This window comes from Arvicanthis niloticus, chromosome 9 (assembly GCF_011762505.2).
Source record: "Arvicanthis niloticus isolate mArvNil1 chromosome 9, mArvNil1.pat.X, whole genome shotgun sequence".
In the NCBI taxonomy this organism is placed as follows: Eukaryota; Metazoa; Chordata; class Mammalia; order Rodentia; family Muridae; genus Arvicanthis; species Arvicanthis niloticus.
In genome coordinates this window covers 26594422-26617506 of record NC_047666.1, presented here as the reverse complement: position 1 = coordinate 26617506, position 23085 = coordinate 26594422, and the positions used below count along the sequence as shown (strand labels likewise).

Sequence of the window (23085 nt, the reverse complement as noted above, 5' to 3'; positions counted from 1 at the left end):
AACAAAAAATATTAAGCTAAAGCAAAAAAACAGATAAGTTAAATTTTCAAAATCATATAAAGTAACATATCTGAGGAGATTAACCTTTTATATCAATACAGCTTGAGAGATGGATATTTCTTACATTTATTCATATCTCAACTTCAAAGAGCAAAGCAGCTTTACACACCTTTAAAAAAGCAGTTTTAAGCTTCTACAGATGCATTGTCTAAACAGAAATAGATACTGTCATGTAAAATCTACTTTTAAAACATAAAGAAATGAGTTTTATTTATTTGACTGTGTGGGGAAGGGAGAGGTAGGCACTAGGAGTGCACACACATGCACCCACACGAGCTGGGAGTGCACACACATGCACCCACACATGAGCTAGGAGTGCACACGCATGTATCTACACATGAGCACAGGAGAGCAGGCCATGAGGCCTGTTCTATCAGTCTCTGCCTTATTCCTTAAGACACAGTCACTCCATGAACCTGGAGCTAAGTAGATGGCTAACAAACCTAGGTTCCTCCTGCTCTCCTCCCTAAGGGAAGAGAGTACATTAACTATCCACAGATCAGAGTCTCTTACCAACAGTATGGTTAAGTAATTTCCACGGAAGAAACCAAAAATTTACCTTTGTACTGGCCACACCAATCTCAGGACCAGCATTAATATGAACCCCACAATCTGTCTCCCTTGATATAGAACTGCCGACTGTATTTGTGATCCCCACAGTTAAGGCTCCTCTCTCCTTACAGTAACGAAGACCCATCAGGGTGTCAGCTGTCTCGCCTGTGTAAAATGAACAACAGTAACAAAGAACAGTTTCAGAGGATGCAGCTTCTTACACGAAGACCAACCAACTGACATGTTTCTAATATTATCACTTGTTTTAAATAAAGCACAAGGCACGCTCTTATTAAACTTACAAGATATGGCCGAGCATGTGGCACAGGCCTTAAATCCTAGGACTTGGGTCAAAGAAGCTGGCAGTTCATTGAGTTGGAGGCCAGCCTGGTCTACCTAGTGAGTTCAGGCCAGCCAAGGCTACACAGTGAGACCCTGTCTCAAACAATAACAAAAATCATACATTTACAAGGTGTAAGATTTCTAGGATCAATTTTTGTTTCTGAAAATTAAACTCTTCAAGCTATATGTAAAAAAGGTGTTCATCTTTACTAAGTCATAAAGAATGTATAGGTGCAACTGAAAACAACCTGTATTTACAAGGTCATCTTAAATGCCGGTTTAAGTATCAGTTCTTAAAAGATACAGTAGAATTATTAGGAAACTTGACTTAAATGACTTTTCCCCTTCAAGTCTAAAATGAACGCACCTGACTGACTAATGAAGAAGCAAACATCGTCCCGAAAGACTGGAGTGTTTCTGTCCAAGAAGTCACTGGCGAGCTCCACCATCACCGGCAACTCCGTCAGCTCCTCCAGGACCTGACGGGTCTGCAGAGGAAAAAGAACACAATCTGCCTTAAGACATCCTTTCGCATTGACATTCTTTGGTCTTAAAGTATAGTCTCCACTTTTTCAATTACAGAAAATAACATACAGACTAGAGGTGTAGCTCAGTGGTGAGCGCTTGCCTAGCATGCGCAGGGCCTGGGTCCCAACCCTAGGCACTGCCACAAGAAAAACAAGGCATAAATTGGAAACCATTAAGTAACACAAATTAAAGAAAGAAAAAAATTAAAAGTATTCACCATCCCACCATTCAAGAGATAGCACCGCTAACTCTTCAGTACAAGCCTTTGAGAACAACTACCAATGCTACGCTCTGTTCTGTTCAACACTACACTAATCTGAACTCAGCTAATCCAATCTGGCCTCAGATCTGCAGTATGTTCCTGTCCCAGCCTCCGGAGTGCTGGGATTACAGGTGTGAGCCATGAATCCAAGCTCCATGAAACATTCTGATAAGCAAATATATCCACGAATATGAAACATTTGAGCAGAAAAAGCACTGTTCTGAGTCGACGTGTGTAGCACTAATTCTCTAATTCTAAACATATAAAATTAAAGTTCAAATTTTAATAATGTACATATTCAGTGAAATTTAAATACTTTAAAAATGTACTATATTTATAAATAATACTATTTCAAAAATGTGAATACATTTTAGAAGATGTGTTTAGGGCAGCTCACTACTGTCAACTTTGGAGCAATGGATCACAGTGTGAAAGAGGAAAGCTGACTTTATCCCACAGCTCTTACACTTCTGCCCGCCCACAAACAAACAGAACTGTTCGTTTATGTCTGGTCCCACAAGGATTCTAGTTTGGCAGTTTTTAAGCAATATTACAGCAACACGAATGTTTGAAAATTAGGTGTTCCAACTTTTAATTACTTTTCTGTTGGTGTATTTATAATTATTTATAAGTCAGTTACTGACACTAGCAAGCTAGATGTCTTCCTTCAAACCAATGTAAATAAAAAAAAAAAAAATCCCCCTAGATTACAAATACATTACATTACATTGGCATTTATCTTCAAGCAACCCAACCTACCAGATATTTAAAAATAATGTAATTCACAACTACCTCAAACCTTAGTGTTGATGGAGCAAATGTGTTGCTCAAAATGCTCAACCTGAGTTGTCAGAGCAATTCTTTACAAATACACATAGTTCAATATTTTCATCCTAACCTAAAAAAATAGGTTTTTTCATTAATGCTGCAAATTCCATTACATGACACTGAAAACCCCGAAGGTAATTAAAATTTGGAAAGCATCCTAATTTGAGAACAACTTGAGCATAGGCAGTTGTTACTCGTCAGGGTACAGATACACTGAGAGAAGGCACATGTGTCTGTCACATTTGACTATATCATAAAGTGAAACACTCGATCTAGGATGAACAGAATAAACAGCACTATTCCATGTGCTACCGCAGGAGAGTTCTTACGTACGTGCTTTCATTAATTTTGGCACACATATCCCTTACAAAATCTCACCCTTAGACAAGACAGACAGTGCGGAGAATTCTAACATAGCAATATTTTGTACTCAATTGAGGATCAGCACTGAATGCAGCAGCAGCCAAATGCTTTGTCCTGAGCAGAAGACTCAGTCACAAATGGACGCACGGAGCTGACCTCATCCACATCTTCCTTACGTTCTCACTAGTATCTTTAACTTACTCTCTCTTCATGCTTATAAAATGCCACCTTCTCAGACTAAGAAGGGTCTGGGGAGAGGCTCTCTGGAAAAGTACAGCTTGCTGACATGCAAAGGCTGCTAACCAGACAATTTCACACATTCAATAAATGATTGGTGTGGTGGCCCTTGCCTTTAACCCCTGCACTCAGGAGGCAGAGGCAAGGGGATCTATGTGAGTTCCAGGACAGCTGATCTACAAGGTTAGTTCCAGGTCATTCAGGACAGCCAGGGTTACACAGAGAAACCATTCATTCATTCATTCATTCATTCATTCATTTAAAAATGCTCCCGGACAGGGTTACACAGAGAAACCATTTATTTATTTATCTATTTATTTATAAAAAAGGCTCCCAGAGTAAAGGATAAAAAATTGCCAGGCGGCCGTGGCGCACGCCTTTAATCCCAGCACTTGGGAGGCAAAGGCAGGCAGATTTCTGAGTTCAAGGCCAGCCTGGTCTACAGAGTGAGTTCCAGGACAGCCAGAGCTACACAGAGAAACCCTGTCTCGAAAAACCAAAAAAAAAAAAAAAAAAAAAAAAAAAAATTATCATCATCAACTTTGGAAACCCATCTTAAAGTAAGAGACCTATACACGCCAGTGTTTAATCCATTTCCTTATAAAACAACTACAGGTAACATGTCCCAGGTTCTTACTGACAACTAATGTAAGTGGCTTTCACAGACTTTTAAAGCTTTGATAGGCAGGTGTCCTGACTGTAACACAGCACAACTGAAATGTCAAGGAGTCACTTACTGCCATACCAGCGTGGTAACTCGTGCCACAAGCAATGAGAATCAGCCGCCGACACCGCTGGATCTCCTTAATGTGATCTTTCAAACCTCCCAAATTCACTGAAATAAAAATGTGTATATATAATTACCTAGAAAAGACCTACATAAAACAGGGAATCACTTTTCATCAGTATCCACTGTTAACATAGAAAATACTAGTGTTTAAGTAACTCATATTCCTGTTTGGAACTGGCCCCTCCCCCATCTGTACTCACCTCACCCACCCATCAGGGCACACAGTCAGGCACGGCCCGACTTTTAGTCACTTTCCATTCCTCTCTGCACATTAAAAACTACCTTAAAGGAAAACTACGAGACAGGAGCAGTAGGTCAGTTGGCACTGAAAGCTAGATCTGGAGAGAGGATGACAAGAGGGCACAAGGAAATTTCCAGAATGACTGAAATGGTCTATGTTGTGACTCTGTGGAGGATATGATTATGGCTGTTACAAAGGTCTGTCAAACCCAGAATCTTATCAGGAAGCTGAGACAATAGTCTCAGTGACACTAGTAACTCAAGATTAATTAGCCTGGACAATACAGCAAGATCCTATCTCAAAAAAAAAAAAAAATGAAAACAGAATGTTGCATTTAGAATGATGCATTTGGGGCTGGAGAGATGGCTCGGGTCTAGAGGACTTAATGCTCTTGCCCAGGATACAAACAAGTTCAGTTCCCAGCCCCCACACAGTACCTCACAAGCATCTGTAACTCCGCTTCTAGGGGATCTAACACCTTTGTCGGGCACAGGCATGCACGTGGTGCACATACCTACATGCAGGCAAAACACCCATACTTACAAAGTAAAAATAAGTACGTCTTTTTAAAAAAATAATTGTGTTTTTAAAATGATGAATTTGGGTAGGTGAGATGACTCAGAAAGTAATGGCTGTCGAGCCTGATGGCCTGACTTCTACCCAGGATCCACATGACAGAGGAGAGAATCAACTCCCACAATCTGTGCTCTGACCTCTACCTACATACCGTGACATATGTGCACACACACACACACACCAATCAACGCAAGAAAATACATGATAAAGTAAGGCTGGGAAATAGGCTAATTCATAACGTGTTTGTTACACAAGCATGAGTTTGATCCCCAGAACCCATTTTAAAAAGCTGAGGATGATGGGGTGTGCTTATAATCTTAGCTCTGGGAAGAGCAAAAGGATCCCTGGGGCTCACCACCAGCCATGCTAGCCTAATCCACAAACGCCAAGTCTCAGTGAAAGACCCTATCTTAAAAAACAAACAAAACAGGGTGGAATAAGCCTGAGACCCAAGGATGACCTCTGGCTTCCACATCAGCACCAGCAAGCTCGCTTGTATATATAAACACACACACACACACACACACACACACCACACACACACACACCTAAACACATGAACATAGGTAGGTACAATCAAACATACAAAATAATCATTTTCATTATGTCTAATTATGTTTCAATAAACCTACCTAGAAAATTACATTATGCTTATTTCTACAAACTCCAAACTATGGTGATATATTTTTCTAAGAACACTTCTTGTCTTCAAAGAAACTAAACTATCGCCAGAGCCTGCAGCCACATTCACAGTGTGCAGATCGTGTAGGACGGTGCATCCACCCTGCTATTCTACTATATACCCAGCCTGTTTAAATCAACCTGCCTGTAAGAGAACAAGGTAACTGACTTTACTACGTGTTGGATTTCCCATGCTCAGCTTTACAACTTAAGCTCAGTGCACACCTCACTCTTAGATGATGTACTTTCCCCTGCCCCTGACCTAGAAGAATCATACATGTGTGCTGGGGCAATCACTGCTGAGAGCAGCAAGCAGGCTGAAAGCAACCTTAAAACAACACATACATGTTGGAAGCACCACGTGCGCATAGCTCTGTTTGCAACCAACTGCTGTTCTGAGTCAGGAAAGTAACTTCTTCCCTTGTAAAACTCAAAGATTTGTATAAAGAATTCCTCATTTCTTTCCCATTCCATGTTTTCTGTTTTGTTCAAGAAATATAGAGCAAAGCCCTTTGTTAGGGATAACACAACAGAGAGATCAGACACACAGAGAACCAACAGGGACAGACAGATCAGTTATACAGAACAGACATGCTGCCAAGAGGCCAGTAGCCACAATGGAAGACACAGGGAGAAGCAGAACTCAAACTTGAATGTTTCTGGTCAAACTACTCTAAGAGGAAGTTCCCATTCTCTCTCATTCCTTAATGCAACAGTGACGCATTGGAGGGACCAAATGAGGTCTTCTAATGTGGTACTGATGTGCACAGAACCCTGCAGTCCTGTTTGTATGCAAGCCCTCTCTTCTCTCAGTCTTTGCAATGGCCACTGACTTAACTGTTCCAGTTCCAATGTTGGCATCACTTGGACTGCTGGGACATCTCTCCTCTCTGCCTATCTACTGAAATCCTTTGGATCATCTCTCTGAAGATGGTGACAGCAATATTCTCTCAGCAAGTGTGAAGACCTAATTTTGGATCTCTAACACTTACATAAAAAGGTGGGCATAATGACAGGTGCCTGTGATCCCAGCATTACAAAGATGGAGACAGGCAAGTCCCAACATTAGGAAGGTGGAGCTCAATGACTCAAGTCAAGCCAATCAGTGAGCTCCAGGTTCATAATATAAGGTGAAAGGTACTGAGAAAGACATACAACATTGACCTCTGACCTCCACATTCACACAAACACACTTGTTCATGTATACAAGTCTCAGTCCCCAGACACTAGCAAAGTAGAAACCAAACAAAGCAATAACAAAACGTGCTGCTGATTTCCCAAATGGCTGAGAATATAAACTACACTCTTCATGGTTTTCAGGTCCCCTGTGGCCATTTCCAGGTTCACTCCTATGCCTGTTCTTAATCAAAACACAGTGTAAGAGCACAGTGTTTCCACAGGCCTTGCTGTGTGCTGTGGTTCAGGTAATGTGTGTTATATTGGTAAAATATTGTGTGCTGTTTGAATCCAGAGAAACTGCCTCTGGAAGTGGGGTTTTCCCATCCCCACCATTTCAAGCCCAAGAATGTCTGTTCTCTACAATCTGAAGACAGGTTAGCCCTCTGACACTGTGACAGGCAAGAGAAGAAAACAGTAAAACAACCTAAGAGTTTAAAAAAAATAATAAAACCATTGAGCCCTTGAGAACAGCTCCAAGGAAAGATTTTCTAACAGATGTTACTACTGCTTTCCCCATAATAAAAAAAATGTCTACAGTGGGAAGAGAAAGCTGAAAATCCAGGACCACCTCAACATCCCAGGTCTGTCTCTGTTCTACTCAATCAGACAATGTCCTCTCTAGATACTCAGACTCCTCACTCACTTAAGAGACCCTTTTACCCTGACTAAACTCCAACTGAGTGTGTTACAGAGGCCTGCCCAGTTAGTTTCTGCTAGATATTTTGATAGTTTGTGCTGTCTGTCTGTTTACCCATCATCTTCTATTGATTGTTACTTTGGCTTGCCATATACTTAATAAACTCAGTCATTCAAAACCAAATGTATGGCTATAAAACAGAAAAGAAGCAATGGCTGGAGGACAGGCCTCTCCCCAACTTTCCTAAACTGACTTTCTTTTACAACTCTTCAAATCATAGATCTGGGACATACCCTAAACTACAGAGTACTCCATAAGCAGCCTCCTCATGGTTTTCCCACCAATGTCCAAGTGCTCCCATCTGACCTCCACTTAGTTACATCTTCCAAACCTACACCTTCCAACTTCGTGAGGCTTCCCCTCATCCCAACATCCCTTTCCACAAATAAACTCATTCTCCACATTTCCTAAATTCAATACTAAACTTTAAACACTTTCTAGTTCTAGGATCACATTTTATTTAAATTGTTAATTCACATGATTAAATTATTGAGGGCAAGACTACATCCACACTTTGCTAAAGTCTACTCCTATGACATGAGTTGGAGACAAGAGTCCAGTCATGAGATGTCTGCAAGCTGCTGTGGCATGTGCTCTAGAGACCAGAGCTGCTCTTTGACTTCTGCTTTCAACATGGAATAAGGTGCAAACAAGACCTCTGCGGAAGTTCATGTTTTGCTACTTATGAAAGAAACCTAGGGGCTGGAACGATGGCTCAACGGTTAAGAGCACTTGCTGTTATTGCAGAGAACTTGGGTTCTGTTTCCAGACACACATGATGGCTCCCGACTATATCCAGTTCCAGAGGATCTGACATCCTCTTCCAACCTCCAAGAGCACCAGGTACCAATGTGGTACATATATACAAGCAGGCAGGCAAAGCTCTCATATATATAAAACAAATAAATCTCAAAGAAAATTTTAGAAAGAAACCTAGCCTGACCCATACATGAAACCTGAACAAGCACAGAGGTTCTTTTCAGAATCCATAGTGCCCAAGACATGCAAAGAACTGTCCTGGCAGCCACAGCAGAAACCCAGTATGTGACAGTCACCCTCTAGTGGGACTATGCACATTCACACTGTGGGTCCCCAGCCCTACCATCCAACTCTAGAACCTTCCAGCATACCCAATGGAAACTACCCAGGAGTCCGTGACTCTCCACTACCGTCCCAGCACCTGGTCACCATCAGCCCACACTTCCTGTCTCCAAATCTGAGCTCTGACTCAACCCACAGTGTAATCACACTGTGATACCTGGCAATCTCAGCTGTTCCACAGACCTATAAGAAAAACAATGCATTTTCAGGTTGCTAATGGTACTCCCCCAGGAGACTTAAATGACAAAATACAAAATGTCATTACCAGTGTAGTCATCAAAATTGACTCTTCCTCTCATTGTGTTCACAACAGATTCTGGCTGCTCAAAAATTTCCTTCTGCATAAATGAACTAAAGTTGCCTACAAAAATAAAAATTATATAATTAAAACAACAGTAAATAAGCTAAGAAATCTGTACACAACATATATCTCTTCAATATAAACACACTATTTCTTTTCAACTTGATCTTGGTATTTGAGACAGGGTCATGCAAGAAGGCATACTCATTCAGATTGACTTCCTAAAGCCTGGATGAGTATTTTAACTCTACATGAAAGACGAATAAGGAAGAAAGTCACTTTTATTTACTTAATAGCTAAAATTCATAGTTATACAAAAAGAGGGGCATAGGATAAATTTTTGAGTCAAATTTAAGTTCAGATCATCAAGCTACCCTTTACTATGTCACCCAGGACATTTCCTTACTTATAAATAAGATCAATATTCACTTCCTCAATGGTCTGTAGTAGGCTCACGGAACCTTGAAGACAGTAGCTCTATGATACAATTCCTACTACAGCACAATCCGAAAGGAGAATAAAAACCATAACAGATAACAGCAGTGCACATCATGTGGGCACACAGGTATCAAACACTGCTCTAAGAGCTTACAGAGATCAGCCTTCTCCATCCCCAAACCTTAACGTGATAGAGTCTATTTCCCCCTCTTAACACGAGAAGACTGAAGCACAGAGAATACAACAAGAGTACTGAACAGACAGGAGACATACTTATCCTTAAAAAGCATCTTTAAACATTTGGCACTACTCAAAAATAAACCACGAGTTAGTTTCAAGAACTATTCCAAGACCAGCAGACAGTTTCTCCGAGTTACCCTTCTGGGTTGACCATCCCACTCATCGTAAGGAAGGCTTCCCCAGCTTCCTCAGCCGTAAGTCTTACAGTCCTAACATTAGAAGGTACTCACCCTTCATGATCTGCTGGAGTTCCATCTGGAGAGTTTGCACAGCTCGGCCAGGATGGTCTCCTGCAGTGCGTTTAATTCGGTGGATAGAGAGACGGCCATCCACCACTGCTGCAACGTCATCATCTTCCAGAAAGATGACACGATTGGTGTGCTCTATCACAGCACTACAAAATGGTGAAGGGGATGTTATCAATAACCAAGGACAGAACACATGGACCAAGCGCAATCACCAACTCTCATCTTACACCACATGTCAATGTCTTCGCTTCCTACAGGGCCATATTAAACATGTGGTCACTGTGAACAAAAAAAGGAAGTGGCCCTCTGCACAGCAACCTAACCACCAGTTCAACAAAACGAGAATGCAAGGCTATTTCCGCCTCCTGCCAGCTCTCACGGAAGCCTGCCACTGTAACCCCTAAGTGTTTCTGAATGCTACCTTCCATGTCACTGCACTGCTGAGTATAGCTCTGGCTGGTTCTGCAGCATCCCTAACTATCAACTACTTCTCTTACCTCTCTGTTCTCTTTTCTGCCCAAGTCAACAGCAAAAGATGATGCTAATCAAAAAAAAATTCCCTCACCCAACAAATCACTTCTCAGCTGCCTTCTGGTGCTCAGGAGAGCTTCAAACTGCCATATACGTCCCATCAACTGTCCTCTTAGTCTCTCAATGCCCTTCACAAGCTGCTCAATGCCCTTCACAAGCTCATAGTGTTTGTCCCCCAACCTTTCACCTAAGTATCTCCTGATCTTTCCAGCTCAGATTGAGCTTAATTGCCTTAAAAAAAAAGATCTACTCTCAAGGCATTAAGGGAGTCTGCTATAGGAAGTGTAGCTCTTGTCACACAGTAGGAACGCCACAGAGATGCTTTGAAATGTTGTGTCCCCTAGTATGGCAGACCAAGCAGTATTTTCATTGTACCATTCTCCAGAAACTAGCATATGATGCTGTAGGATGTTTGATCACACTGTGAACACCAAGATTGTGATATTTACTGAAAAAAATTGTTTCTAGTTGTGGTGTGGCTCTACCCACAACACACATTTTTAATCCCTCTGGCTGGAATACAGACACGCCCTTACTACAAACCTTTAATCCCAAACAATGAAAGTAAAGTTAGTTTGTAGAGGGAAGTACCAATGTTTGAAAGCAATGTCTAATTGAGAGGCAAAGTGACAAATCAGAGAACGATTTGACAGACTAGGATATGGCCAATTCTCAAGAGGAAAGGGAAGCTACTTAAGAGAGCAGTGTAGAGAGGGGTGTGAGGGGCAGGGCAGTTTTACCAAACAGTTACATAGAGAGACAAATTGTAGAGAGAACAAGCTAGACACAGGTGAAGACAGAACAAGCCAGAAAATGAGAAGGAGCCAGAAGATCAAAACAGATTGCCAAAGTTAGTATGAGGCCAAGCAGAGCAATTCAGAAAGCAGAGATAGAAGACAAATTGAATCAGTTAGCTTGAAGAGTTTGAGACAGAACAGCCGAGTTGAACCAGCCATCCAGAGATCAGAAAGAACTAGAAAGGGTGAGCCAGTCTCAGAATGTGAAAACAATCTAGGCCTAGATTAGATTAGACAGAGGCTAGAAGTTTCCAGGACTAGGCCTAGGTTAGCAGACGGAGGCATTAAGCCTCGGAGACAATTACAGGAGAATAAAATTACTTTTACAATATGGTTCTGCTAATAAGCATGTAAGAATGAATCAAAAATTGATACTCTTCAGCAATTCTTAGTTTGAGTCTTGACTATCAACTCTGTAATAAACCCACTTAATGAGAGCAAAGACAAATTTGAAAAATCTAGAAAACAGTAAAGTTTGTTTCTCAGACAATACATTCCTTGAAGCACTAAGTGATATTTTCTCATTCTTTCTTCCACTTATTTCCAGTCTCAGCAAATGAATCAAGTATTTGCAGACAATGAGTGGTTCTATTTTATCCCTACTCCTACAGTATTTGAATCACCAATGCCTCTAAATATTCTGTTTTCTTTTAAAATTTCAGTCGTCCTTTGTAGAAGAATTATACTGTAAGTTAACTCGAAATGTAAAAGCTAAATGTCCACAAGACCCAAACTCTAGTCTCTCAGCAACTTTAAATACTGGAAAAAGCAACCCCTCCTTCTATAATACTTAGATGCACCTCCCAGAAATCAAACAAAGAAACAAAAACTCCAGAGTAAATGCAAGGAATAGGTCTCTAAGAATACATATGTAGCCGGGCGGTGGTGGCGCATGCCTTTAATCCCAGCACTTGGGAGGCAGAGGCAGGTGGATTTCTGAGTTCGAGGCCAGCCTGGTCTACAGAGTGAGTTCCAGGACAGCCAGGGTTACACAGAGAAACCCTGTCTTGAAAAACCAAAAGACAAAAAACAAAAAAAGGATACATATGTAAAGCGACCATCATGCTTTGAAGCAGGAGAAAGTGTTCTCATTGTCCTATGCTCACAAGGTGAGCCCAACTGTTTTAACTAAGGAGTGCTGGAGCTGAGGCAGTGGTGAGCTGCCTGCTTAGCATTCCCAAGTCAGTTCTATTCTCAGCACTTAGATTTTTGCATGATACCTTCATGGTGTGGAGTTTTCCTGAAAATTCTTTTGACTCAATGTAGGAAGCTCACCTTGCATCAGAAGCAAAGTAATATTCAACGGCCTTCTCCTCAACAGGGAAAAGGCATGTGGTGCTATCCACACGGGAAAGACCGCAGCTTCCTTTCTTGTCTTTGCCTAGAGCACAGAGATAAGTTACAATTAGCAAGCACAGAAAATCATGCTACAGTTTAGAAATATACATAACTGTTCATAAAGTCAACAACAAAAAGCAGAGCAGCCAACAAATTCAGCAATTCCCACAGTGAGGTAGCTTACTGGGTCCCATGCAATAAGCCAGTGAGAACAGGCGGGAAGGGCAGTGAGACAGCACCGCAAGCCCTCGGCACACAGCACCGCTGCACTGTAAACTCCATAAGGTCATTTCTTCTCAAGTAGAAACCCAACAGATTTAGTTAAAACTTTTAAAAATCTAGAGGCTGCAGACTTAGAGACATGTCTCAGAGATAAAAGACACGCACTGCCACTGCAAGAGGACCCAAGCTGGGTTCCCAGCGTCCTCATGGTGGCTCACATCTATCCATAACTCCAACTCCGAGGGCTCAGACTCCCTCTTCTGCCTCCTGGGTAGCAGGTACACTCATGATGTCCTTAAATACATGCAGGCAAAACATTCATACATAAAACTTTTAAATAAAAAAATAACCAATATTGTACAATGAAAAATAAAGACATAAAGACAGACTAGTGCCAAATTATTTAAAAAACAAACAAACAAACAAACAAAAACCTCTCTAGATTTTAACAGCAAATCAGGCCTAGAATATTCATTAAACTTAAAGCAAAGGGAGATGAAGAGATGGCTCATCAGGTAAAGGCTAGCACTGAGCATGAAGACCTGAGTCAATCTCCAGGTCCCACACAATAGAGGGAGAAAACTAACTCCTACAGTTTATCTTTTGACTGTATTAAATAATTAAACATAAATACACATACATGAATAAATAAATGTAATTTAAAAGCAAATCAAAGACACATGCCATTTTAACCATGATATGCCAATACAGCACCTACTCCTAGCCACAGAAAATGCTATAAGCCAAGAATCTTTCCTGTCTTAGTATTGTGTTTTCAGCATCTCTTTAATCTCTTAATTAAATTAATTTTCATCAGTAATAATTGTTTTGTTTTGTTTTTTGGCTAGAAATAAGGAAGTATGTTAGTATGACAAATTCTCTAAGTGAGAGCCAACCGAACTGGTACGGCGTATATGTATGTATGATTCAACTCCTATCCTCTAAAATATATGTACAATGACTAGATAGTCCTTCTTATAAAGATTCACCCCAAGTTCAACCTGTGGCTGTCTGGAATAATTTAAGCAAGAAACCAAACTAGAACTTTCCATCCAAACTCAAAAGCAGAAAATAGAGTCCAAATTTAAAACATGAGAATGCATTGACAAACTGTAGAAAAGCAGCTCACTCATAAAGACATAGCTCCAGAGGACTCCACTGCAGTGCTAATTAAACAGCTACTGCATTTGGCAAAAATCTTAAACCTGACCATCAAAAAGTGAATTTTAGGCCAATGGGAGGCAGAAGCTGGCAGTTTCTGTTAAATTCAAGGCCAGCTTGGCCTATATAGTATGTTCTGGGCCAGTCAGAGCTACACAGTGAGACGCTGGAGAGATGCTCACTGGTTAACAGAACCGGCTGCTCTTCCAGAGGACCTGGGTTGGATTCCCAACACCCATATGGCCATTCAAGCCAGGGGACACCTCGCCCTCTTCTGGCATCTACAGGTATTGCATGCTTGTGATGCACAGACATACATATAAGCAAATACTCATACATAAAATAATCTCCCCAGCCGGGCAGTGGTGGCGCACGCCTTTAATCCCAGCACTTGGGAGGCAGAGGCAGGCGGATTTCTGAGTTCGAGGCCAGCCTGGTCTACAGAGTGAGTTCCAGGACAGCCAGGACTACACAGAGAAACACTGTCTCAAAACAAACAAACAAAAAAATAATAATCTCAAAACTTTTAAAAATAAATCCTTTTAAAAAAACACTGAATTGTTCCTAAAAGGAGTAAAGTCACATGTGTACACCTCTAATCCTAGTATTCTGGAAGTTGAGGCAGGAAAACCAACATCTCAGCTATACAGTAAGACTTCGTCTCAGCACACAAAATCTACATTGAAAAACAAGTAGAAGCCCAAACAACATTTAAAATTACAACCTGCTTTGTTTCTAAAATGTCCTAAAGCTGAGTATCACTGCAAATACTGGTAATTTCATTGTTAAGAGAAGCAGCTCCAATTGAAATATTTAAAAGAAACTGAGACATCACTGACTATAAATGCCTATAAACTTCTTTTCCATATTGGGAACTCTCTCACTCAAATGAAACTGTTTTCTAGTGGGAAGAGGTGGCTTTAAGTTAAAGACAATGGCAAAAGCCTAAAAGCCAGTCCAAAGCTCTCTCTACCACCCTTCCAACCAAGCCTGATCTCTTGACAGCATGGCACTGGGCTCCACACCATCCATCTACTAGAACTAGAGAAACTCAGATTTCCAGGGTCATCTCCTAGGAAAAATGTTTCTTCCAACTTTTAAAGACCTCACCCAAGTTTTTTTAATCATTATTTTAAAAGCCACCTAACACAGCCTATGAGATGGCACTCATGACACAGAGGCAGTGCAAATGCCGGAGTCTGGAGCTATGGCTCCAGACTCTGCTTTCACTGCTGGACTGGTTTCTTCTGGAACAGGTGAGAGAGAAGTGAAACAGCTGGAAAAAGGAAGGAGCACTGTCAAGCATGGAAGGCTGGTTAAGGAAATAACATTCTTCCCACGTAAAACACGAAAGCAGTCATCCGAAGATGAGCAGGCTCAGCATTCTTTTGGTAACTGTTAGTCTACAAGCCAAAAATTACATATTAATCATTAAGGTTTCACTTCTTTGAAGCCAACATTCCCTTTTACACAGAAAGTTCTCAGCAGTTAGTAATAAAACAAAAAGTACACTGTTGTTCTCTCTGTGTGTAAGTCAATAAAATTGTTTATAGTTTGCATAAAGGCATACCACAAAATTAATTTTGACCATGTGTGGGAGCACACTGTAGCTCTCAGGAAGTATAGTCAAGGTTGAGTTAAAGATCAACCTTGACTACATAGAGTGTGTGGAGTTAATGTAGGCTATACAAAATCCTGTTTCAACCTCCTCTCAGAAAACAGAAAGAAGTAAAGAAACTGGTACTGGAGAGATGGCTCTCCAGCTAAGAGAATTTCCTGGTCTTTTAGAAGACAAAGGTTTGGTTCCCTGAACCCAGATCAGGCAGCTCACAACCATAAAGACTCAGCCCCAGGAGATCTAATGCCTCTGGCCTCCCAAGGTACTTTCACTAGCATCCACACACCCACATGCAGACACACATGCCTACATATAATAAAAAATAAATAAATAAAAATAAAAAATAAATCTTAAAAAAAAATCAGCCTGGAAGCTGGGGATACAAGCCAGTGGTAGAATACCTGCCTAGCATATATATGGCTCTGGGTTTGAATGCCACACCAGGACTAATAATGACAAACCCTCAAACATAAAAAATAAAGTATGGCTCCAAATTAAGTAAAACAAATCATTATATCAATGTAAAATATAACAGTAAAATGTCATGCACTAAATAAGAACCATTTAAATCCAGTTAAGAGTGAGGTTAAGTCACTCAAGAAACGGCTGCTTACTTCACTGTTCCTTTCCCAATCTAAGCATGCATCTATATGATTTTAAAACAGGGAGGAAAAAAAAGCCCTTAATTTGAAATATTCCTCAAACCTCCCATTTTAGCGAAACAGTCATTAAATAATGCAACTTTCAAAATGGCAAAAGCAAACAGACAAAATGTATTCTGCGAATTAGAAAAATGCCAAAACATCTTCCCATAAAGTAAGCACATTTTTAGAGCCTCAGTTCATTTCAAAAACAAAGAATTAGTAAATGAAGGAAGGCAGGAGAAATCCTTCCATCCGTGCAGAGTGCATTCCCACCTCGTTCTGCCTGTGATCCCCACCATGTGAACTTTGATCCAATCTGAGTCCTAGCTATGGATGTACAACAGAGAAAAATTCTCTTGTCAGAGTGTTCACAAGTTTTTCATGTCTAGATAGAACTATGTAATTGTATGCACAAGTACACACGGATCCTACCAAAGAACATTTACTGCAGCACATGGGGCAGGTTCTCAAAGCTCCTGCACCATACTTACAATGGAATGCAACAACTTACCTGTTCTATACAGAATCGGGATGTGATCTGTAGAAAGCTTATGTTCACTCCGCACACCAATCAAGAGAGGGCTACCTCGCCTGAAATGCAATGAGTCAGAATCAAACCTTTTCCATAAATAATGCACTAACAAAATAAATTTTAAGTATGAATTCAAAATTCACTTTAATTTGAAATGTAATGCTCTTCAAATGATTGAATTTCCCCTCTGAGTTGAACTTCAGGTATATCTAAATAACTACATTAGAAAACTGAGTCCCTAGGCCATACCTGCCTACTTCTAATAAACAATCTTTCAACTGGCAAATTATAATTGCATTAAAATCTCACAGAGACACAGTGAGGCCCTTCCTCTGCAGCGGCTTTCATGCCTGACAACAACTCTGAGTGCTGGTGGGAAGGCCATGTGTCCCAACACACTCAAGTATTTCCTATCTGACCCACTCTGGAAAAGATAATTGCCAACCCATATCCTATAACATTGTATTTTAAACTGTTCTTTTAATGTGAAGAACTTTTCATTGTACACGGACACCAATATATCCTTAGGCATCCTCCCTTCAAATTAAAGATAACCTTCTATTTAAAGTTTTTGTTGTTGTTGTGTTTTGTTTTAAAGATTTATTTATTATGTACATAGTGCTCTGCTTGAGTGTATGCCTGCAGGCCAGAAGAGGGCACCAGATTTCATAGATGCCTATGAGATCACATGTGGTTGCTGGGAATTGAACTCAGGACCTCTGGAAAGGCAGCCAGTGCTCTTAACCTCTGAGCTATCTCTCCAGCCCCCCGGATCTTAAATGTTCTTACTGCTCTAAGAACTTCATGATCATTTCTAAACATCCTAGCAAAACCAGTGGCTCTACAATTCCTTGGAAATCTGTCTGACATACATTTCCAAAAAATATGGAGAAAGTTAATGCTTTGGGTCTGAAATTAAAAAATATTCCATATCCAAATTCATAAAAAGCCACTGTGCTCACCAAAGACAAATCACAATGCCAAAATGTACTCTCTCTACTAAGAGACTCTGTTAAAGCATGCTACAGAGAGAAGAACAGTGAATGGAAATAGAGCCAGACCTCTAAGGAAACAGTGAAGGGCTGCTCACAGGTTACTCAGTTATCCTGTAACCTGAATGTTTCAACATGTATGTTATCATTAGTTCTTAAAAGAAAATCTATTGTACCTTGTGCCAACTGCTTGCCCTGGAAAATGGACACTTTTAAAGACAAGAGCAAAGGCGCCTTCCTAGGGGGAAAGGAGTGTCAGTCAGTAGTATTCTTGTCAGCGAGTCTCAAACAAAAACATTAAAACATACAGGATTCTGCACAGACACTGTTCATACTTGGGCTCTTTTGAACTAGTTTTTATAAAGTCTCCAGTTTAGGTGCTGCAGCAAGATCTCCCTACCATCCAACCCCTCATCTTATGCCAAAATGTACTCTCATCTTAGGTAGACATTGACTCCTGAGCTCTGATGTGAGCAAATTCTTATCACCAAGCTTCCTTTCCACCTGGAAAGTCACCTGTGTGATAGCAGGGTTGTCAACAGACACATCTTTCAGACCACTCATCTGTTCAGGAAGGAAGAACTAACAGAGAGGCAAGCTCCTCATCCAAAACACATAACACCCACTACTAACCTCCGTTCTTCTGCCCTCAGTTCTGGGCTTGACAAACACACACAACCATGGTTATTAAAATGAGACGGAGAGACGGCTCCCTGTTAGCAGCATGTGCTGCTCTTGTGAAGGACTTGAATTTGGTTCTCAGCACCCACAATGGGCATTGCACAATCACCTGCACCTCTAGCTTCAGGGAATCCAGTGCTCTCCTCTGACTTCAACAGATGCTAACACTGATACCTGCCTCTACACGTGTGTACACAGGTACATGCATGCAGACACACTCAAGCACTACCCACCCACACATATACACCCACATCCCAACAAAAAATAAACTTATAAAAGACATACATGTAGATGCTAGAGGACAACTTTTCTGGAGTTGGTTCTCTCCTCTGTGAATTCTGGAGAGCAAACTCAGGTTGTTAGCCTTGCACAACAATTTGTCTACTGAGCCATTTTGCTACCAAAATGTACTTTTTATCCTCTAACTACAGTGAGATAGTTAAAATATAGTTATTGTAAAAATCAATGGCATGGTAAATCCCAGGAAAGCAAATTAGTAAGTCAAACAATACTTTCTCAAAATCCCCTGCAATGAATTGTGTGTATGTGCGTGTGCGCGTGCATGTGTACACACACTCTTGTGTCTATGTGTGTTTAATGTGTGTTATAAAAGCCTAAAAAAACACCCAAGAAACCGGCACAAGGCTGGGGAGATGGCTCAGTTGGAAAAGATGCTGCACACAGCATGAGTTCTGATCCCTAGTATTCATATAAAAAGACAAGCAACAGCAGTTTTAAGACACCCAATGCCAGGCTCTTGCCTTCACTCACAACACGCACAAACACTGACAATAAAATATCTCACAAATATAGCTGTCTAATGTTAGAATCCTATGAGTTTAAAAAAAATCATCATAGTTCCTGTTCATCAAACATTTTAAGAAAGCTACTAGAAATTAATATTAGCATAATTACTTTTTCTTGCATGTGTATGTGTGCTAGGCACATATATCAGTATGTGTGTGTGCACTTATGGTTGCGGTTATAAATGGGGATGTGTAGGCACATGTGTGAGTATGGGTGGAAGCCAGAGGTTTGAGCTGGCTGTCCTCTTCCATTGCTCTGTGCCTTACATACTAAGATAGGGTCTCTCGCTAGAACCCACAAATCACTAATGTAGCCAACCACACAGCTTGCTGCAGAATCCAGTTCCACCACCTCCTGGGAGCTGGAACTACAAAGAGGCGTCCACATCCACCCAGCATTTATGTGGTGCTGGGGATCTGAACCCTGGTCCTCATACTTGCACTGCAAGGGCTTTTCTCATGAGTTATTTCCTCAGTCCTGACATAATAATCTTTAAAAGTATGGTTTAATACCAATTGTTGGATAACTCTCTCCACCAAAGTAGTAAAACTGACGTCCTGACTTTCCCAGTTGTCATACATGTACTTGACGAGCTTGGCAATGGTTTCTGTGTCTGTTTCCGATTCAAAGTCATAGCCTTTGCTTTCCTGAAAGGAGAAAAAAGGGGAACAAAAGACACATTTAAATATATACAACATTCAAATATTTCTTTAACTTAATGGTCCCTTTTTGTTCACCTTTAAAAAAACATTAGATTTTTTCATTTTAGTTTATCTATTTATGTATGTCTGTGTATGAAAATGACTGGTGCCCTCAGATCAGAAGAGGCCATCAGAGCCCCTGAAAGTAGAGCTGCAGACAATTTTTAATCATCATGTGGGTGACAGGAGTCAAGTTTTCTGAAGAGCAGCAAGTATTCTAAGCCACTGGGCCAACTCTCCAGCCCCCATGCAAATATTTTCTAGGATTTTTTTTTCTCAAAAACCAAATGAATTTCTAATTGTGTGTGTACATATATATGCATGTGCATGTATAGTCTGTGAGTACAGGCTAAATGTGCCACAGTGTGTGCTTGAGGGTTAGAAGACAACCGTGAGGAATCAGTTTTAGCCTTCCACCATTCTGTAGGTTTCAGGGAATAAACTCAATGTTGTCAGGTAGCAAAAACCTTACCCACTGAGTCACCTCACCAACCCTGAAGATCTTACTAATTGCTAACATTTTGGATGTCATACTGAATTTATTCTACTCAAAATTTAAATTAAAATTAGCTAAAATTTAATTTATAATGGTAAATTTAATAAGTATGATTCAATTAATAGTTAATAAAATTGATTAATTAAAATTAATTTTAATCAAAACTAAAGTATGATTTAGAGAACTCAAAATAACATATTATTGAATACAACTCAAAAGGCTTAACTTATATTTGCCTCATATGAATTAAACAGTAATTAAAATATAGGAGAATATATAATATTCAAAATACTAATTTCATGAGTAACAATTATTGGTGATCCTCAACTGTCCAATGCAGAGCCATTAGCTATACATGGAAACTCCAGTTCTCTGGCAGGGCAGCTTAGCAGTCCTAGATGCACAGTTCCCACAATGCTACAGACAGTTCTCATCACCGCAGAAACTCAACAGACGACACTGAGATGGCCCTGTCACATCATGGAATATAGCTTGTCCCCAAAATGCCATGTAAGAAATCAGAACTGTGGGGCAGGAGAGATGGCTCAGCACTTGGGAGCACTGACTGTTCTTCCAGAGGACTGGGGTTCAGTTCCCAGCAACCACATGGCTGCTCACAACAGTCTGTAACTCCAAAGTCTGACACCCTCACACAGACATGAATATAGACAGGACTCCAAGATCTGACACCTTCACACAGACATGAATATAGGCAGGACTCCAAGATCTGACACCTTCACACAGATATATATTTAGGCAGGACATCAATGCACATAAAATAAAAATAAATTATTAAAAAAATCAATACTGTTTCACTATCAACAGAGAAATATAATAAAACACCCTGGAAATTACTTGAACATGTCTAAGTAACACTGCATACCCCAATAAACTACCTTCTGACTCTAGGTAGATGGTATCTTCTGAGGTCACCTCACTTACCAGAAACTTTTTCAAGTCTTTGTAGTTGGTGATGATTCCATTATGAATAACAATGAATTCTAGAAGAGATAACAGTATTGACTGAATATTAGGGTCTGATAAATGCAGTGAATAGCTATCATTATGCACAGGCTTCCCATTGTGTTTCCCCTCTGGTTGTTGTTTTAGTGGTTGCCCTGGGGTTTGAATCCAGGTCTGTTCCATGCCAGGCAAGCATTCTGCCATTGAACTACCTCCCAGTCCTGCTCTTCCATTTTCTTGAGACAAGGTTTTACTGTATAGCCCAGGCTAGCTTTGAACTAGTGGTAATTTGTCACCTCTGTCACCCAAGTGCTGTGATTACAGACACACACCACCACACCTGGTCTATAAATAGAGTTTTCTCAAGTCAAATAGTAATCTACTAGTGGGTGTCCTCAGGTGCCACATTCTTCTTGTGGCTTGTCATCAGGCAGCTCACCAGGACTGACTCTGTGCTAATACACACAGCATGTCCATGAGGAAATGCACCAGTTCTGATTTCTGCTGAACTAAGCTACTACCCCCTCACATTAGGGGATGAAAGGAGCAAGTCTCCTGCACCTGTTCCCTCACTTGCAGAACACTACCCTACTTGAACACTCAGGTCTCTGTTTATTTATTCTTTGGTTAAGTTTAAACACAAGTCCCTTCCAACTACAACAATCCCAGTGACACTAAATAAAGCTTAAGAACTAATACCTACATATTTACCAAGTTCTATAAATTGATTTGAGAAAGATCCAGATCACTCCTGGAATGTCACATGAAAATATCAGAGTAGCATTCTAAGAGGAAATAAATATAATCCTGAGAGATCAATTTCATCTATTTTTATTAAATGATGACTGAAAAATGTTAAAAATAGATAACTAAGAGTTCCCAGTATTATGTGTAGCCATGACAGTATACACAGTAGACAGTGTAGCTTTAAATTCATATATCGAAAGAATAATTATGACTGGGTATGGTGACAAATGCCTTTAACAGCACTCAGAAGGCAGAGACAGGAGGATTTCTATGAGTTCAAGGCCAGCCTGGTTTACATAGTGAGTTCCATAGTGAGGCCAGCTAGAGCTACACAGGGATACCCTGTCAAAATAACAACAAAAAATAATTATTACTAAAATCAATGCTTTTGTTGCCCTAATGGGCCTTAACTCCTAGACTTAAACACTCTTCCTGCCTCAGCCTTCTGTGTCACCAGAACAGGAGGCATGTGTCACCACAAATAATATAAATCTAATTTTCTATTACATTACTCAAAATGTTCTCAATGTACCTAAAGACCTCACATTTAGGTCTCAAAAAGAAAAGCAAGCAAGACTACTGAGCCTACTGAGATCAGCTCAAAAAGAAACAGGAAGTAATTGGAATAAAGCTCCCAGTGGGGCAAAACAGGAGAACAGCTGCAACAATGCAAAGGACCACCGCAGCGTGCAGACATAAATCAAGCAGCTGCCACAGTGACTCGGAGGTGCTTCAGGAGTGCAGTGCACAGTGTGAATAGGAGGGTAAAAGATGGCGTGCAGCCAGTGCAGGAACAGACACTAAGAATGTGTGGTGATAGATCAGTGTCACAAAGAAACCCATTCTTTGTATAGTAACTCAAAATTCAACTTCAAAGACACTCAAAGTAATTATGAGGTTATAATAATGAAAAAACCACATTGCTCAGGATAACATTAGAATCACTTAATGTCTGAAAAATAATAACTAAGGGAAAAATTCAAGCATTCACCCTGCCTTTCCAATACAAGTATCCTCAGAGGAAACAAGAGATTGACAGGAAGTTCTTCTTATAGACATATTTGAGCTCAAAATTGAAAGAGGACTTTTTAAGTCCTAGCCTCCTAGCATTTGACAGTCCCTAAGGTCTCTGCAGTAACCATCCATGGGCAGCATGACAAACACTGAACCTCCAGGTGCAAATCATCACAA

General features: G+C 40.4%; 1 protein-coding gene across 1 annotated transcript in view; it reads right to left on the bottom strand.

Annotated features, from left to right (window-relative positions):
* The window catches only part of Gfpt1 (glutamine--fructose-6-phosphate transaminase 1), a 49996-nt gene that overhangs the window by 14479 nt on the left and 12432 nt on the right, over window positions 1-23085 (bottom strand). The window contains exons 5-14 of the mRNA XM_034511602.1: window positions 21127-21185; window positions 19500-19634; window positions 17676-17737; window positions 16487-16566; window positions 12268-12373; window positions 9647-9810; window positions 8703-8798; window positions 3910-4007; window positions 1322-1442; window positions 620-777 (exon numbers count right to left, since the gene is read on the bottom strand). Coding sequence (XP_034367493.1) covers window positions 620-777; window positions 1322-1442; window positions 3910-4007; window positions 8703-8798; window positions 9647-9810; window positions 12268-12373; window positions 16487-16566; window positions 17676-17737; window positions 19500-19634; window positions 21127-21185 — 1079 coding nt within the window. The remainder of the gene's footprint in view (window positions 1-619; window positions 778-1321; window positions 1443-3909; window positions 4008-8702; window positions 8799-9646; window positions 9811-12267; window positions 12374-16486; window positions 16567-17675; window positions 17738-19499; window positions 19635-21126; window positions 21186-23085) is intronic.